This window comes from Etheostoma spectabile, chromosome 23 (genome assembly GCF_008692095.1).
Source record: "Etheostoma spectabile isolate EspeVRDwgs_2016 chromosome 23, UIUC_Espe_1.0, whole genome shotgun sequence".
Taxonomy (NCBI): Eukaryota; Metazoa; Chordata; class Actinopteri; order Perciformes; family Percidae; genus Etheostoma; species Etheostoma spectabile.
The window spans coordinates 16,841,568-16,860,776 of NC_045755.1; the positions used below are offsets into that span (position 1 = coordinate 16,841,568).

General features: G+C 40.2%; 1 protein-coding gene across 1 annotated transcript in view; it reads right to left on the reverse strand.

Annotated features, from left to right (window-relative positions):
• Window positions 1-822: 822 nt before the first annotated feature.
• Window positions 823-19,209, reverse strand: part of cry1a (cryptochrome circadian regulator 1a) — a 19,686-nt gene continuing 1,299 nt past the window's right edge. The window contains exons 2-14 of the mRNA XM_032505636.1: window positions 9,087-9,195; window positions 8,542-8,684; window positions 7,407-7,591; window positions 7,194-7,282; window positions 6,378-6,518; window positions 5,132-5,443; window positions 3,770-3,921; window positions 3,073-3,275; window positions 2,801-2,911; window positions 2,411-2,509; window positions 2,224-2,283; window positions 1,877-1,981; window positions 823-1,631 (exon numbers count right to left, since the gene is read on the reverse strand). Of these exons, the coding sequence (XP_032361527.1) occupies window positions 1,881-1,981; window positions 2,224-2,283; window positions 2,411-2,509; window positions 2,801-2,911; window positions 3,073-3,275; window positions 3,770-3,921; window positions 5,132-5,443; window positions 6,378-6,518; window positions 7,194-7,282; window positions 7,407-7,591; window positions 8,542-8,684; window positions 9,087-9,195 (1,705 nt within the window). The 3' untranslated portion in view covers window positions 823-1,631; window positions 1,877-1,880. The remainder of the gene's footprint in view (window positions 1,632-1,876; window positions 1,982-2,223; window positions 2,284-2,410; window positions 2,510-2,800; window positions 2,912-3,072; window positions 3,276-3,769; window positions 3,922-5,131; window positions 5,444-6,377; window positions 6,519-7,193; window positions 7,283-7,406; window positions 7,592-8,541; window positions 8,685-9,086; window positions 9,196-19,209) is intronic.

Sequence of the window (19,209 nt, forward strand, 5' to 3'; positions counted from 1 at the left end):
AGATTACATTATGTGCTTACATAATTGAAAAGGGTTCTCCAATGTTTTCTCAGTTAGTTCAAAATGGTTGGATTCAAAAACAACTCCTTTCAAATGTGCTTCAAGCTCTGCACACCCGAGTACCATACAGTCTAATTTGAAAAAAGCATATTGATATTTTTTTCCACTTACATTACTTTTATACTTGAAGTAGTTTTGAAACCAGTACTTTCACAATTTTACTTGAGTAAAAAGCTTGAGTTGATACTTCCAAGTCTTTTTATACCTTAGTATCTATACTTCTACCTGAGTAATGAATGTGAATACTTTTGAAACCTCTGAATATGACACTTATGTTTTAGCCTGTGACCTTGAGCAGGGTTCTTTGATTCGATGCTGAGGCCCAGCTGAGGACCCTTGTGAAAACAGGAAACGGGCTGTTTTACAATCATACTCAATTTAAGTACAATATTTATTTGACCGTTATGCCAGGGAATATATTCTGACAGACGTTGAAATACTGATGCATGGAAATGAGTGCCAGTTGCTAAATTAAGATCTACTACTGTAATTACCAAAAATGATTTGTGGTAACTAAACATGACGTGCAATAAAAGCCAAATCCACATCTACATTTGTATTTAGTATGTCATTTATAAACATGAATGTCTCCATGTGTGCAGTCTGCCGAGTGCAATGGGATTAGTGATTCATACTATGTCATAATCATACGTTTTAGAGTAAAACCAGAGCACCAAATCGGTTTATTACATTGGAAGTCTTTTCTAAAGTATAAAGATATTACATTACACTACAGATATAAAGAATAGGCTGAAACCAATAGTATATTATATCCAGTTTTAATGAAACAAGCACATTGAGAAGGAACAAGTGAAGCAGTTCTCTCATGTGACACATTTAATGGAGATTATACAAGGGTGTTGGGGAGGTGGGGGGGGGACCTCATGTAGAATCTGTCTCCCTGTCACCTTTTCTCAGTAGCCCTCTACAAGTGTAACAACTTGATAGTTTACGTCATACTGATATTGCTACAGTGGTGAGGATTAGCATGAGTCCACTAGTACTGAGATGGAGAAAGGTAATGATTAAAACAGTTGATATCTTGGAACGGCTCAAACAGGAGAGAAATGGGAAGCAGACGGACAGCGGCAGTCGTATTAGAACCGATACAAGATTTATCACCATTGGTTTTTGAATGGACGGTCTACAAATGTTTTCATTTTTATTGAAAATGTTACACAAAAAAAATCAAGATCCATCCACAAGGATTTCTCATATAAAAAATATATTGATGGGTCTATGGCTACACAAAGAGAGACACATACAGTATATTCAAATATGTACAAGTTGTATGTGAAATTAGCAAATTCATTATATACACAAGAACTTTTGTCCTGGAAAAATTAAGCACAGTGTAACAGCCGCTTCACGGATGTCAGTCCACTTGCTGGGTTGTGCAGTCCACATGATAATATAGTCTTTTGAGTGTGTGTGTGTGTGTGTGTGTGTGTGTGTGTTTAACGACACTCTTCTTGAGCTTGTGTCAATGCAACAGTGAATTTTTTTTCAAGACAACACAAAAAACCTTAGCCTTTGTGTTGGCTGTGTACACGGTCTGTCTGCAGACACTCCTGTAAGGAGACAAAAAAGACACACAATTAGGAAAAATATATACAACATGTCACTCCTGATAAATGCAAACGGACAGTGGAAGATATATTGAGTTTATGTTAAGTGAAATTATAATTTAAGGATACTTCCTAAAGAAATTATTTGCAACTTTAAGGATAGGCCTGGTTTTATATATTGTCAACACAATATGAAAAGACCAAATGCCTGAATTTCCTGTTAAGTTTGGATCCCGTTTTTAACTAACCTTCCTAGTGAATGCTCTGTCTCTGGACTTTAGAGCCTTTGCCATTCCCAGAGTCCTCGCTGTGCCGTTTGACAACGGTCTGAGTGGTGCCGTGGAGTTCACGTCCTGAAAAAACAAACAGAGCACAGTTTAGAAAGCCGCCAGCTGACAGTTTTACCATCTCTGTCACTAACTACAAAACAGCAGAGGCATAGCTTTGGAGAAAAGGCATCAGACCTTAAGGCATGGTTGATACAGGCTGGAGCCTTGAAGGAGATACATCTTCAGCCATCAATTAAATAATTCATCCATTGTATTGAAACAGAGTCTGGGCACCCTTTTCGGTGTAAAAGCATAGCAGTTCTCACCTTTTTGGATTGTAGGCTGTGCGCCTTGGGCGTAAGACTTCATACTGCTGCCTGCGAAACCTGGAATTCAAGCACGATTCAAGGATTAGCTGAGAAGTTTAGTTTGCATGCCAACATAAGAGGGAGACAAATATTCCAAAACGAAGAAGATGGATGAATGAAATGTGTAGTAGCTGAGGGTTCTTACCTTGCTGGTGTGTGCCGAAGCTTGTTTGTGGATCATTCTGCAGGTACATCATGACACCGCTTTGCCTCTCTCTTTGGGAGTGAACCGGCATCTGATAGCCTGTAAAAACAGACAAAAACCACAATCAACTTCTCCTCCAGAGGCCTGTACTACAAAGCCAGATCAACATTCCCTGGATTTATTTCCATTACCCGAAATCTTGAATCGAAAATCAATGTTAAATTAAATCGTGCGCCTAAACATCGGAATTAAATCAAATTGTGACATTTTCCGAATCGTACATCCCTACAATCAACCCAGGGTTTCCCAATCTAGCGACGGAAGTTCCTCAGGGACAATAGGGCAAATTATAAAGAACCCCTGACCTACTGCATGTATTATGGCACTTACGAGATGGCGCTGCAGCATTGTGGGTAGCCTCCGCAGACAATCCCATCCCGTATGAGGACATCTCCCCGTTGCTGTTACCGTTAGAGGTGGACGGAACTGTAGCCAGAAGGCCTACGGACACAGACAACAGTTGTTTTATACAAAGTCTAGTAACTTTAGATTGATAAAATCATATTCAATGCAAACCACTGCTGCTAGTTATATTAACACTTATCGGCCTTTAGATGTTTGTGAGGAATAACTATCTGTATCTAGTTTTCTAGTGTCCTTACCGAGGCCTCTATAACAGGAGAGCTGCTGGTAGATCTGTTTCATTCGCTCAATGTTGAGACAGCTGGCCTCTGCATGGTTCACCATGGGCTTGGGGTAATGCACTCCAATAACACATTTGGCTGCCTTCTGCACAATCTCTGGGGCGTTCCAGGGATCATAAATATATTTGGCTGGAAACCCTCTCAGAACGGGCAGGTAGCGCCTGAGTGAAGAGATGGTTGAGGTTTAGTGAGTATGTAGGGTGGTATAATAAATTCAGTTTAAAATACTATGCTATACATACAATCAGGGCTGGACGATATGGACGAAATCAAATCCAATAATATTTTTGACCAAATACCTCAATATCAATACTGCAACGGTATTGTAGTGACAACTAATGGGGCCTTCACAACATTTTTACACAATGAGATTTTTGATAAATAATCATCAGTAATGTGGATATAATGACTAAGTGGGTAAAGGCCAATATTAGAACAGCTACAACAGTCTGGTAAGTCCAGAAAGTGACATCACTTTACTGTAATGCAGCCTTTAAAACCAGGAAAAGACACCATTAATGTCATATTACGATCTAAAATTAAAATCTATGACGATATCCAGTCTCATATCACGATATCGATATAATATCGATATATTGCCCAGTTCTACATACAGATAAAAGGCGTCCACATGCATTGCAGTTTGTCAGCATACCGTATGTAATCTCCATTGGGGTCAGTGCGTCGGCCGAAACCCACAGGGCAGTAGCAGTGGAAGAACTGCTGGAAGAAAGAGCTGCAGGAAAGCCACATCCAGCTGCCTGCATTCACACTCCAGTCTGCATCCAGCAGCAGCTCTTCAAACACCTAAAGACACACAAAAAAGCCTCGTGTTAGCTGAGAAACGAGAGGATTCATATGGGCTGTGCAACATTTGCCATCTCTGAGCTGAGAGGGTTAAGCTCTCATAAACTTAACTATGAACTAGTCTTTATTTTTAGTCTTTTTGGTGGAATTTCCAGCTTACGAACTCATGCTATGTAAGTTGAGACAGTGGTACCCCAGGTCTCATTCAGGTCAGTGTCCAACATAACCTCATAACCTTTACAGGCAGAAAAATACTTCAACTTTGTGCTTCCATAGATTCAGGAAATCTAGGCAGGTGCATGATAAGGGATTGTTTTTTTGTTTTTTTACAGGACCATCCGCACAAGTAAGTAAGTACGTTTATTTGTATAGCACTTACCACAGATAGAGTCACAAAGTGCTTCACAGACAAAATAAATACATACAGTACATAAAAACAGATCAATAGTCATAAAAAGCACAATAAATTGTTGTAAAGCACAAAAGTATAAATACATAATAATAATACAGTCAGCAATGTGGCTAAATGAACACCTGACTAAAAAGATGCCCCTTTAGCTGTTTTTATGCAGTCACTCTTAAAATGCGGCAAAGCGTTCCAAAGTCTAGGAGCTTCAAACGCTCCACACCTGTATTTTCAGCTTGGTACAAGTAATAGCCAGGATTCCCTGATCTGAGAATTTCATAACTCACAACATAAGGGAGCAGTAGATCACTCATGTAAGTGATCTGCCACACTTTTGCATCATTCCCAGAAAGAGATAGGCTGAACTAGGCTTTAGCATCTGTGTTTTAGGCGCCTGCAATATCTTTGTATACACTGAAGGTTCAGCTGAACTTAACGCCTCCAACATAACTTTAAAAATGAGTTTAAATACACCTTCAGGAAGACAGGAAGTTCAGAAGTTGGAATGGCACATACACTGTACTGTGTAATTCTAAACTCTCTTCAATTGAGAATTCAAAAAATGCTCCCATTTAATTTATCAAAGTTTCCCGAACCTTCTACATGTATGTGAAATTGAGTTGTGCTGCTCCTGAGTTTTCCTTTAACAGTCTTTAGTGAGCAATGCCACAAACAGGAACATAGAATATAATCAAGTATTCAAAGTTGTATTATGGAAAGAGAAAAAAATAAATCAGAATACTTTAAGAAAAAAAGACACGAAGACATTCAAAATCTATATGATAAAATGTCAACATGTTCTACCTTCATGCCCTCCTCCCAGCCGATCCACAGGTCTCCTCGGGTCAGGAAGCAGGCCACGGCATGTCGAGCCAGGTGGTGGATCCAGCCCTCCTGCCTCAGCTGCGTCATGATGGCGTCGATCCAGGGGAAGCCGGTGCGGCCCTCCGCCCACTTGGCCAGCGCCTCAGGGTTGCGGTCCCACGGGATCTGAACGCAGATGGGGTTACTCTCCATCTTGTCGAAGCAGGGGTTGTTGGTGGCAGCCGTGTAGAAGAACTCGCGCCACAGCAGCTGACCGTAGAGCGAGAGAGGAGGGGAGCTGTTCTTCTTCACCTGGAGAAGTGGCAGGACACATGTTATGGTCTTGAGAAATCATATAACAAAGTAGAAAAAAATAGGATGAGGATCTTGGCACTGGCACCTCTGCATTGGGCAGCAGTGAGTATTAAAGCTCGATTGGACAGTGCCTTGACATATTAAAGCCAATTCAGTTACATAACTAATTTTCCCTCAGTAACACTTCATATTTTTAAGACTGTTAACATTTGCATTGGAGACTGAATGTTCAACATCACATCTCAAGAGGGAGCCAGCGCAACAAAGCAAGACTGCAGTGGATAATTGACCTGATTACAGAATAAATAGGGAACCACTAGGTGGTGGTATAAACAACAGGTCGATCACCCTCACACATGCTATAGAAGAAGTTCACCTCACTAAAATGGCAGTGTGCAGAAAGAGGCAGGATACTTTTATATCTTTTGTCTTTAAGGTCAATCCAAAATAAAATAAATGTAGCAGAATGAACAATAACAATGTTGTAGTCACAATGTGAATACATTTTGACATTTGAATGAAGTGTATTGTTGTATGTTGTGTTCCAATTTTGTATTCTGTATATGCATATCTAGTTTTCTATACTTTTTCTGTTATGATATTGCAAAGTAGGGGCAAATTACATAAGCATTATGCTTCCGCCTACTCCTTATCAAATTTAGCCTTTTTTGTTTAAATCTAATTGATTTGTCTATGTTTTCATCTCTGTGGTTTTATTTAGTTTTATTTTCTTTGTGGTAGAAATACTACTAATAATACTAATACCTAGGTGAGATCTGAAATATTTAAATTAAAATCAAACTGTATGGTCCCAAATATAAGACAATCCCTCCTTTTACCGACAGCAGTTTTAGGGTCAAAACATAAATGCAGCCTATTGTTAGATACCAAAATTGTTCATTCATATGTTCAGGCGTGTTTCAGGACTTACCTTCCTGTAGAGGTCGGTGAGTTTGAAGTAGAAGAGGCGACAGGAGAGGCAGCCGAAGCGCAGGTATGGGCTGAGGCCCGTCGGGCTGGCGAGTAGCGAGTTGGAGTTCATTCTGGGGCGCTCAAAGTTGGCTACCCATGCCTGGTGGCAACACAGTCACATAATCAGAAAGGAAAATGCATGACGTCATGTCATAACATTGGACAAGGTTTCTTTTAAGACTGTCACACTCAGTACGTTTATATGCACAGCAGTAACCCGGGTATGGTCTTACCCCAGTGAAGTTAATAACCGGCTTATGCCAACTCTCCCTGTGTTCATTAGCGGGGAAGAATGGGGAGAATGACAGGAGTAACTCTTCCTCCGGTACAGTAGGTGGCGCTCTGCCAACGCACAACGATCCCCCCCCCCGGTTGAACTATGTCAACATTACACAGACCGATCACTAAACGACTATGTCTCACAGCGCGCTGACGGAGTATGTCCGGTTCAAAATCAACCCCCTCCTAAACCAATCATAGCCCGGTTACCGTGTATACATGCAGGCATACTCCGGTTCTTAAAAGGAGTTCTCTACCTCTGTTAACCGAGTTATTATTATCATTTTAAGAGGATGGAGGAATCCAGGAGTGGCTAGGGTAACGTTTGAAAACAAATATGTTAATGTCCATTTTTGTTATTATTTTGTTGTACGAACTTAAATATTATAGTGTCATCTTTTCTTAATTTTTTGTTTGGGTGGGGATGACAAAAAAAGGATAATCACAACAACAACAAATTGCTGATTGCTTCTGGCTCTTCTCTGGTTTGACTGACCTTCCTCTCCAAATGCCTCTCAAGTCGCGTGAGGGCCTCAGTCTCTCCCCCCGGCCACACAGCTGAGGACAGACCTTCAGTATCAAAACCTGCAGGGATCACATCAAAATAAAACACATTAAAATGCAGCCAATAATGTTGAAGTTCAGGATGTCATCATGTTTGCATGCTTTATCTGAACCCGAACTACTGATTCTGTCTGGCCTCACTCACCCAGCTCCTCCAAGGAGGGGACGCCAAATTTGTCGTCATGGTCTTCGGACAGTGGCGTACTGCATTTCCCCATGATGTCAGCCGTGATGGACTCCGCAGGCACCTCCACTGCATCCATACGACTGATGAGGGTCTGGAACCGCTTGTAGGTAAGCGGGGACTGACCCCCATTTAACTCTATGATCCTGTGGGAGAGAAATGAGCACAGAAAGAGTCAAATACTGGATCTATAACATTTGACTACTCTTTCACCTTTCTGTATCTTGGAGGTTAAAAAAAACAAAACACAAGCACTGGACTGCCTGAGAGTGTGTGTAATACCTGAATGTTTCCTACAACAACAAAGCACTCGCTACGTCTCGCTTGTCTCTTTTCTTTCTTTCTCTCCTGTGAAAAAAGGCTGCCTTCATGTGCGGTCGGAAACACTGAAATCTATAAACAATCTGACGGAAAACAGTAACTGTGAAATGTCAGGTCAACTTGGGCTTTGTTAGCGGGGGTTTAAGAACACGACAGGACGTCACACAAATGACACTCCTCTTGCCGCACAACCCTGGGGCAAACTGCCGGGTTGTTGTTTTTTGTTGTTGGTCTGAACGCCCCCGTAAAGCAGAAGTAGAGTGGTAAAGGCCGACAGTCAGTGTACATTTTATTTACTCAAGTGCTGTACTTAAGTACGAATTTGAGGTACATGTACTTTCCTTGAAATATTATACTTTTTTACTCCACGGCATGAATCTGACAGCTTTAGTTACTTTACAAATTTTGATTTTTGCACACAAAACACATGTAGTTTATAGAATAGGGTGTTTTATTATGAATTTAACTACCCAACAATATACAAGTCCAGCTGAAATGATTACACGATTAAACACAGAACTGTTTGGATCGTTTCTAGTTGCTACGATGGGAGGATTATTCTGCATTGAGTACTTTTACTTTAATACTTTAAGTCCATTTTCCTGATGATTCTTACACACTTTTACTTAAGTACAATTTCTGATGCAGGGCTTTTATTTACAACAGTATTTTCAGTGTGGTATTAGTACTTTTACTTATGTAAAAGTGATGTTATGTAATGTGATCTAAGTAAAGGATCTGAATACTTCTCCCCCCACTGGTGATTTTAACTCACTTGTCCAGGTCATAGAGTGTGTGGGAGATGCGAACCGTCACCTCCACTCCAGCCTCACTGGCCAGTTTCTTAATAGCTGCATCTCGTTCTTTCCCAAAGGGCTCAGAGTCGTACTCGTAAGACAAACGAGAAATGTTCCACTCCTGGAGAACAGAGAACAAACCAAAGTTAGCTACAAAATATATTAAACAGGGTTTGCACAACACGTTTAAAGCCCACCGGGGGTAAAAGCTATAGTGGGTAGTTTCTTTACCCCATGACGAATTCAAGGTAATGACAAAAAAACTGTCTGCGCGTTGACACAGAGGAAAAACTATATATAATATGATGGACTCTTCAGCAAAGGTAATTATCTTCACTCGAGTTTCTGCGCGGGACAATCTTCTCAACACAGCCATAATGAGAAATACAGTGAGAGTTGTGCGGAGTCTTAATTAGCTTTGTAGCAACTCATTTGGCAATGACTTGAATGTAGCGGACATTTTTTAATATAAAAAAAAATTATGCACTGAAGCTTTAAGCTTTATGGGGAACTTAGCCGTCACCTTGAACAGTCTTGGAAATACATCCGTGGGTTGGCCCCGTATCACAAACAGTCGAGAGTTGAGTTTACGGAGGCTGTAGTCCAAGTCCTCAAGACTCTGAAGTAAGAACCTGGAGGACGACAGGAATAAAGAAAAGGCGGTTAAAAAACACTGGCAGCAACAATATAAGACATATGTATAATAAGACATGTTACAATGTCTTGCGCTTCAGAGGAAAGATACATTGTGTTACTTGTTTTAAAGTTAATGGATGATTGTTTCAGGATGTACTGGGTTTGACAAGAAGTTAAAATAGTTTCAATTCAACTCGCTATTTGATCTGATAATTGTATGCAGCAAAATCTATTTAGACAACATACTCCAAGAATCTCTTTTAATAATGGCAATGAAATATTCCAGGGGTCACAACCCGGTGCTGACACACAGGAAAACTTCCAGGACGTTTGACGATTTAAAGTGACCTGATTGAACAAATTCTCTTTCTTTTTTTCTCGAATGTGTTGACAATAGATGGTGCAGACAAATATTTATTCAAGTTACACAACAATGTCATCTCTGCAGAGATGTTGAAATGTGGACGTGCAGATTTGATTCCCCAAATTCAACGGCCAGTTCTTCCTCTTGCACTGGTGAAACACTCAAAGCAACGAATAAGGAAGCGGGTGATGATGCAGTCCACGTAATATGGAGATGATTCAATTCACAACATTGAATATAAGAAAACAGATACGTAATTTTAGGAGTGACAAGTAACCAAAGTAAACATTTTGGATTCCCTACACTCCACTAAATCTACAGTCTTCATTAATGTCTGGTCAGTGGGGATGACAATGTGTCTGCCAACAAAAGCCGAAAGGGTCAGCAAAGAGAGAAGAGCAGGTGTGGGGGTGAGCAGAAACATCTGGCCGAGATAATGTCTGTAAGCCAGGGGACACGGGAGGACAAAGGGCCGTCTTAATGGTGGTGAAGGAGCCCATTCCTCATGGATGTGTCCCTGTTGGTTAGATAACAAGTGGGAACATGGAACATTCTGGACAAGTTTTAAAGAAACAAATAAATGAGAGCAACTGCTGACACATCAGGGGACACTGTTTTGTTAAACTTGTTTTTGCTTGAAGCGTGCAAATGTCCCGTTATATAAATTCGGAATAATATCTCCTGACATGAGTTTTCTCCTTTCGTATGACTTTTATTCCTACTGACAAATAACCTACATGCCTACAACATTGACCCCTTGCATCACCGCTGCAGAGCTTAGGGCCTCAAACCAGCAGTAACAAAAAAAAAGGGTGTGCTCAGGTTACTGTGCTTTGGCAATGCCAAAGCATATAGTATTTCTCACACTGAAGTGTTACTTTGTTGAACTTTTGCTGTTGTCAGTGTCCCTTTTGACAGAACGGACTATTACACATCACTAAATCATAAAAACACAGGCACTGAACTAAGTGGTGTAGTCTACTTTTTTGTCATCTGGCTCATTTACCGTAGCTTCTGGCTTACCAAAACACTGACAGAGTTTAGTTTGAGCTCAATTTTGTTCTATATATCCAATAGTCTTTGTAACTATATTATAATACTCTTCCTACGTGACTCGTAACACAGACGGGGTGAATTTATAAAGTGTAGCAGTTGTGTCACAAACCAATCATGGTTATGTATCCTCAAGCTTTTGTAGGTGGATATACTGAAATCCTTTCCTAGTGGGTATACGCCGAATACCTGAGTATCACGTAGACTACACCACTGCTTGAACTTGTCCTTAAAGGGGTGATAGAATGGTTGTATAGAGTATATCACGCTGTTCTTTGAGGTCTCCTGATAGGGTATGTAACATTTGTTGGGCTAAAAATGTGTTTTAGCTGGTCTTTTGGCCCACACAACCACTGCAATTGACCTGGCTTGAAACGAGAGTTTCTGCCTTATATGGTCTGCTCATGAATATTTAATAAGCTGCGCGTGATGGTTGGTGTGCAACGAGTTTGCTGCGGCACACAAACATGACTAAAACATCCAGGTGGCGATAGCATGGTTACCGTATCTGTTTGAGCCTGAATCAGAGGAAGGAATGACATCGAGGAGCAACCTGCAGTAAATTGGAAATGACTTCTTCAGACTGGTAAGTTTTGTCATTTAGCATTTACTTGCTTTTTCAACATTAGAGGTTTGTGTCACACTAGTGTAATACCCCACTTCAGTGTTGTAGCCTAAGAATAACTTTGTATTAGCCTTGTTTTTGTATTGTAAGCAACATAACTTATTAATTTGCCATGGACAAATATTTTACAAATTGGACCCTCGCAATTTCAGTCAAGATGTCCAGTGTCAGAAAAGTTAGTGGCCAGTTCATAGGCTGCTCTCAACGAAAGTCTCTTAGTCACACTTGTAAAATTTGTTACGTATACTCTCCTGCTGAATAGTGTGATTGTGATTAGAGTTACGTACATTCTTTACCACCCAGAAGTAATGTTATCTTACAACAGGACGTCCATTTAGCTGGACAGGAGCCTTTTCTGTTCAGTTTGTATGCTACGTCTAATGCTATTTGGAACTACATCATGCAGATTAGATCATCTGACTATGAGATTATTACCTTCAACATGTAGTAATCTAATGTAGTATCTTACCTTGGCAGGTGTTCTTGTGGAAACTGTGCACACATGCCAGGAGAGAGAATATGTTGCCAATAAATACCTCAGTTAAATAAAACTAGAGAACATAACTCAAGCTACTTTATGCTTCTGCTCATTCAACATTATGAAATAACAACAGGCTCATTATTTGTTTTTACAGGTCGAAGATAAGAATGACCTAGATTCCTGAGGAGATAACCTGTATGGCTCACCATCCTGGCCTTATCCGTGCCTCAATATATTCTTGCAAAATGCAATGAATATTTACAGAGTTGACCATGGCCAGTTGAGAATCAGATGGATGGAAAGGTGAAGCCAATTTGATACCACTGTTAGCAGTTCAAGTATCAAATAAAATGTTTATAACAATAGCATTGATTATTGATTCAGCATTATTACAAAACACAGTATTATCAAGACAACAAAATTACTTTTTTTGTTTCAAAACATCATCATTACTTAAATCTAAAAAATGTGAGTGTCACTACACCTGTTCTCTTGTAGGCAATGCAGACACAGGGCTATAGGACTTTTGTGAGCTGGTGCTGGGTTTTCTTGGTAGAAGTGTCGTGCCGTGACCCCTCTTGTGTCGTGCAGCGTGGAGGGAGTTTCTGGATGTTTCGGGCAGTATGTCGGGTTGGGTGCCTGTCGAGCTGAGCACACAGGTCGGGGCAAGGACTGCTTCCAGATAAGGAAGGGGGTCGTGGATGATTCCTCAAACACCAGTCGCATCAGGTCTAAGACATAGCTGTTGTGTTGTGAAAAATCATTTTAGCACCTATATCATTGCACATTTAGATTGTGTTGCAGTGTGTGAAAAGTTATTTTGAGTGCCGATAAGAGCAATTTAGTATTTTTGTGTGTAATAAAAAAAAATATTTAAACTTACAAACTTTTGTCTCTGTTTCAATCTTTGACGGTGTAACCTCCCCTGTTGGCCTTTGGGAACAGACGTCTGTACATTAGTTTCCCTTGGCTCTTCCGTTGTGGCTGCAAGATACAATCAAACAAAAACATAAAATTGTAACATAAATGTATTACCTTTTACACACACAAGCAAAATACTCCAGTTGACTCATAGCAAAAGCAGTTGCTAAACCTCTAAGCTGGGCCAAAGCAGGACTTAACCAGTGTTGTTAAGTGTCTTCCGTGGGAGCAGCTTAAATCTGAAATGATTTACATTTATATGGCGGCCATTAGGCTTGATGTCTCTAGACCATGTTTGTGTCCTACTCCTTCACTGAAAAAACCAGTTTTGCAGACAATTTGTCCCCCATTCACATTTGCCTTTTCTAAAGACTGTTTTGTTGAATGACAAAGTTCATAGGGCGTGTACATACCTGCAAAAGGCATCGTCAACACACAATCTAGCATTCAGTCATACCTGTGTATACAAACAAATTCGCCTATTGTCCAAATTATTTTCCAGCCCCCCCCCCCACAAAAGGAAATGCAATTGATTGAGATCAGAACAATCAGTGATAATCCCGATGAATAGTTCTATTCCTATTTAAATATTCACTAATGTGTTGGTAATGGCTCACATATTTGATAAAAGTCACTCACTCATCATGATAACATGAGATAACACTGCTTGCTAAATGCTACCAGTCACAATGCTACACAAACACTATAAGACGTCTGGGTTGTAAGATAATTAGAAAGGTTACCTGTATGATATGTGCGGTTTGATGTCTTATGAGACAGTTGTGTCCCCCGAGATGACACACTCGGGCATCTGTATGGCAAGCTGCATCTCGCGTCTTGTCTTGTGACAATAGCGTTGCTCTGAATAAAAAAAAACTGCAAATCAATACATTGCAGTCTATATACACACTGTTTTCACGAGATTGAAAGATATATATGAAATGATAACGTTTCCAGTTCTGTTGTCGAAGCAACAAGGGATAACAGAGCTAGATGCTAGCTGAGGAACGTTACAGCTTAGCGCTAGCTAGCAACCAAACGATCATGATTCTACTCAGCTGCAGTTAGCTTTCTTGCTGAAATACAATAAAAATGAACCTGACAAAGTGGACAAACATGCATGGTGAACTATAGATGGAGCTACATGACAACACGGGGTATTTATTCGAATGGAACAGTTAGGAAAATGAAACGTTAGCCCCTTTGCCATTACAGTTATCAACAGACATTCAGCCTATGCTAGCTACAGGATACCTTAGCATTGCCAATGTTACTGTTAATGACGAAATCCTACTTACAGCTTGTGGTTGGGATGACCAGACAGTCGGAACAGCAACAGCAGCTTAGCAAATCTGCTTTAAATTGTCCAAAGTTTTGAAAACTGTCTTTGGTGAAAACGTCCCTGGGATCTCCTTAAAACAGCAGCCGGCCCGTCGAGTGGTTGCTTCCTTGGGAAGGCTATGAGAAGTGTCACCGTTCTGTACAGCCTGGAACTCTGCATTACGACCTGGTTCAGTCATTATCTGGGAAATATCCCAACTTTCTTCTTAGTAAATCCCGTCAGAGTACACAAGCAGGTTCTCAGTCGGACATCTAACTGAGCTAACGCTAGCTCCATTAGGAGCTGGCTCAGGTCAGTGGCCTGTGTGTAGATGTGGGGCTGGACCGTTCTCCTATACGTAATGGGCGTGACAAAGCCTAGGTTCTGAGATCTGACGTCACTTTTGGCTTTGTTGAGATTCGCCGTTTTCAGCGGCGATTCAAAATGTGGGATTTTCAGAGGAAAGGCAGTCAATGGGATTTAAAGCTTCTTTGTATGTCCATTACCCACCAAACTGTCGGTATTCACATATGACAGGGTAAAATGGTTTGCATTCTATCACCCCTTTAAACTCACATACTCCGCTCTTTCCGGTTATAATTGTAACTTCAGGTTAGCCAAAAGAGGTTTACATGGTTTCATTTTCATAAAACAACCTACTTTGGTGTACTGCACATTGCTGCAGATCCTCTTTTCACTCTGTGTGTTTTTACGTCTCAGTTCAAGCTACCAAGTGAGACATCTCACTTCTATACTATCTTTGTTGGGAGTCACACATGCTCAGTAGCTAGGTAAGATCACATCAGCTAGATAACTCTTTCTCCAACTTTGGTCAGTCCAAGGCAGGATTAGCTGAGAGACTTTTTCTAAACGAGGGGCACTTGTGGAATACCTGCAGAACAGGGACATGTTAGTAGTTCTTTTGTAGAATATGGTGAACTAGGGTGTGTTGTAGCAGTACCACCTCGTCTCAGCTAGTTACATACTGTAGAAGCCGTGCAGATTTTGAACAGCTCACCCGGAGACTGAAGGCAGAACACATTCAGAAACCGTATCTCACTCAAAACGGCATGGATAGTGTTTTTTCCAAGTTTGTATGTGTGTGGAAGCACCAGAGACACAAAATAACACCCCAGATCCCAGAAAAAGTGTCTTTTTCCCCCCCCAATATGGGCACTTTAAGGCTGAGTCAAACAAACAATGGATGAGTCAACCATATGAGTCAACCACATGAGTGTGATCATCATCATCATGTACACCGAGATGAATTGAAGTTTTAAGCAATTTAGCCGCTTTGAATTACTACTTATCGAGCACAACGTGACCTGACATTGATAAACAGCAAGCGACTGTTGTCTAACCAGGCCTTTCTGTTCTGTGTACCAAAGGACAAGCAAGAATATGAGATGTGACTCAGAAGTAAAAACATGTTCAGCTACGGCAGATGTTACATGTTAAATTAAACATCCGAGGGTTCTCTGGAGCAGGGGGTCTCACCCTGTGACCCCCATTTTCCCATGGTCAGTAAGTCGCAAACCACTTTATTAGAATTCAACCCAAGAAGATTTATTTTTCATAAATAGCATTTTGAAAACACAACATTTTTTTCATAAACACAAAAACACATATTTACATGTGCAAAGTGCATTTCAGAGCACATTAATAAGAAACTGAGGAGGAATATGACACCTGCATGGACAAAAGTAACTAATATAAATTTAATTTCAAAACTGCACAAGATAAGTCAGGTCACAAATGAGCTATTTCACTTATATGCATTTCTTTGCATTTAGAGCTCAATAGTAAGAAACTAAGTAGGAACCATGACAAATCCAGAGTCTGGAGGACAAAAAGGTTATTTTATAAGTAAATGACCATAATTCAGGTATGTGTGCGTCTGTGTCTCTGTCTACTGTCATCAAAGGACTTTTATCCAGTTTTAAGACACTTTTTAGATTTTTTTTTAAAGATATCTTTGGGTGGGGGCTTTTAAATCGTATCAAAGAACTGGAGCAGTGTCCATGTGACTCGGTTTAACAGCTGCTCTGACCTGGCTTTTTTTAGCATTGGGAGCTAACTTGCTCACAGGGACTGCAGATACAAACGCTACCAACTGAAAGAAGCCTTTATCTCTGCAGCGAGTCCACTTCATTTATAAATCTAAATATATACATATTATAGAAAACATGGTGACAGTATGATTTCTGAACAGAATGATTTTCCAAGCCTTTCACAAACACTTTGCTGATACTGGACATCTATTTGAAAAAGTACACCACTCAGCGTGTTAATGATTTTGTGTGAACTATGAAATGTAGTGCATTGCACAAAAAATGTTCATCTGTGTCTCTTTTTTTAAAATTACTTTTCCCATGCTGTCGACTGACATGGGCGCTCCTGCTTCCCTCCACATTGTTACAAACACTCTTTTATAGAGCAGCCCTACTCTAACAAAATCCTCATGAATATCTTTCAACTGAAAAAAATGAATGTCGTGATTTATGGGCCACCTGGCATAACTCTTCACTCACTCTTTCGAGCATGAAGTGACAGATCAGTGCTCACGGTTGCGCTGCGCCCCAGAGCTCGTTGGCATATCTTGCAGTAGCAAGAGAGACAAAGTAGGTCAAAAAGACAAAAAGTGTGGAAGAGGTTCACTCCTAACACACTGACACACTTGTGCTGCGTGTGGAGTTGTCAGGGGGAGGGAAAGTTATTGTGATTATGTAATCTGCCAGCATTGAGCCACAGTATTCCCTGAGTATTGCCCCCCAGCTCTCAAGGACAGGGCTGCTCATTGCTAACTTCATCTATTCAAATGATAGCAGAAGTGCAGGAATTGCTAATCACAGAAGCTGCAAGCTTTTCATAGCCTTCAACACAACAACGATGAGTTTCTTTCTTTGAGCAATGGAGATTGTAAGTTACAAAATCACAGACCTAAATGTTGCAGAGCTACAGAAATATCATTGTGGTCCGAGTATATTAACAGTTAATAGTTATTGTAATGTAACAGAGCCTATGTTTTCCTAATTCTTTTACAGGCTTAACAGGCTGTTTAATGCAACTGTATGCAAGTGCATCACAAATTCAGTTACATGCTCCACTTAACCTCAACAGGATCTTTTTTTCAGACTTTTACATTATTTCTAAAAATAAATGGACTACACAGACAAAATAATAATTCATTGATCATATAGTGCACTCCAAAGGTTCTAAAGATGAAAGGTTTTACTTGTGTTTTTGTCTGATATGCGCAGTAAAAATAAAGGGAGCGAGCGAATCAGAAAATCCTGCCGACTGACTGTGTGTGTGAGCTCTGCGTCACCTCAAGCTGTTGTTGCATAACCATGTAAGCATAACCATGTACGCATAACATGGATGCTCCATAACAGGGCAAGCCTTCTGTGATGCTGCCCTACTCTTCCAGTGACGGCATGGGATCAAAATGCAAACCTGCGTCCATAGCAGCTAAGAAAGGAATCAAAAGCATCCCGCAAGACACCTAGTGTTCTCTAAACCTCGGGAGCTCTTTCATTCCGCACCTGCATCTGTAAATCAGCCAGCCAAGATGTTGTAATTTCCACACAAAGTGTCTAGGTCAGCGACCAAGCTGGGGATGACAACGATGTCAACTGTTTGTTATAAGTAGAAAAACTTTCCAGTGTCTGCTGATGGGTTACAGGGTTAGGAAGGCGGACAAAGCCAGCGGGATATAGATTGGAAGAAACTCCACTAACCACAACAGTGCTTGCTCTTAGCTCTGTCACATGAACCTGCAAACCGCCGTATGCATTTTGTGTCACCAGACCCAAACAGCATGTCCCTATCTCATTCAAGTACAGACAGACTTGCTCAATCTCGGGCGTCTTGGTAGGTCACCTGGTAGAGCAGGCGCCCATATGTAGCGCTTTACTCCTCAACACAGAGGGCGAAGGTTTGACTCCGCCCCTTTGCGGCATGTCACTGCCCCCCTCTCTCTCCCCTTTCATGTCTTCAGCTGTCCTATATACATAAAGAACTAAAATGCCCAACAAATAATCTTATAAATAATAATAATTAAATGATAGAATTATATAAAAGATGCGTCTTCACCAATGGAATGTGGACATGCAGGTCGAAGTCCCACACATATTTTAAACTTCCAAACTCACTTAAGTTAAGAGTTAAGACATTACTCAGAAAAAGAATTAAGAGATTAAAGCAAAGCTTGCTAATGCAGTATTCTCAGCTCTGGCAAACAAAGACTAATTAAGTCCGAGACATTTTCCTATTTTTATCTCAGGACGACATTTTCCAAAACATTAGTCACTGCCTAAGCTCTAATCCCTTATTTATACTGCCACAATCTGCAAAATGGTTACAGTGCACAGATCAATGAGCTCTGGAACTCTAGGGAACATGTGTAGTGATAAACAACTTACAGTAACAAAAGAACACTTGCTACTTACAATTTTGGATAACACCATACTTATAGTTTAGCAGGGGGGTGACATTCAGTGCACCAAAATACCATTTACCAATTTGAGAAGAAAAAGTTCAAATTATGAATTATGTGTAATGCCAGCAACTGGTATTTATTTTGCCTCACTTAATTATGTATCTGAAGGTCTAATTGATGTTTGGTTTTATAATGATTACTGAGTAGACATTACAGTTTAATTTACCACTACATCTCAGGATGTAATGAAGGAGTGGAAACTACTTATCTGTCCTCTTATTGACACCTTTATCAATAATTGTTCATTCACATGTATTATGGTATTAAGCCTAATATCTAAAATGATGTCTGTAATACTGTATATCAGTTATAATCCAGATAATATAATCCAAACAGTGTCATAATATTCTCTAATTGATTGCAGCAAATTTCGACAGATTTCTTAAATATTTGGTAACACTCAAAAAGATTGGATTTTCCCCATGTGACAATAAACGAAATAAACAGTGATAGTCAACATCTCAGGAATACACCTGCTGTATACATCAAAAATTCCAATTTCTTCCTATATTTGACATAACTGCAGACACTTCATAACGATGCAGTGTTTTGTAACAGACTGGGACAGGTGCCAAAAGGCTTAAAGACATGTGCACCACTAAGCATCACTGGTAGCTCATAACAGTTATAAAATATACACCATTAAAGAGTGAAACAAAATGATCATAAAGGGGTTATTGGGGATATCAGATGAAACTTCCTATTATTACGATTATCGAGATATCTGTTGAGTACTTTCTGGAT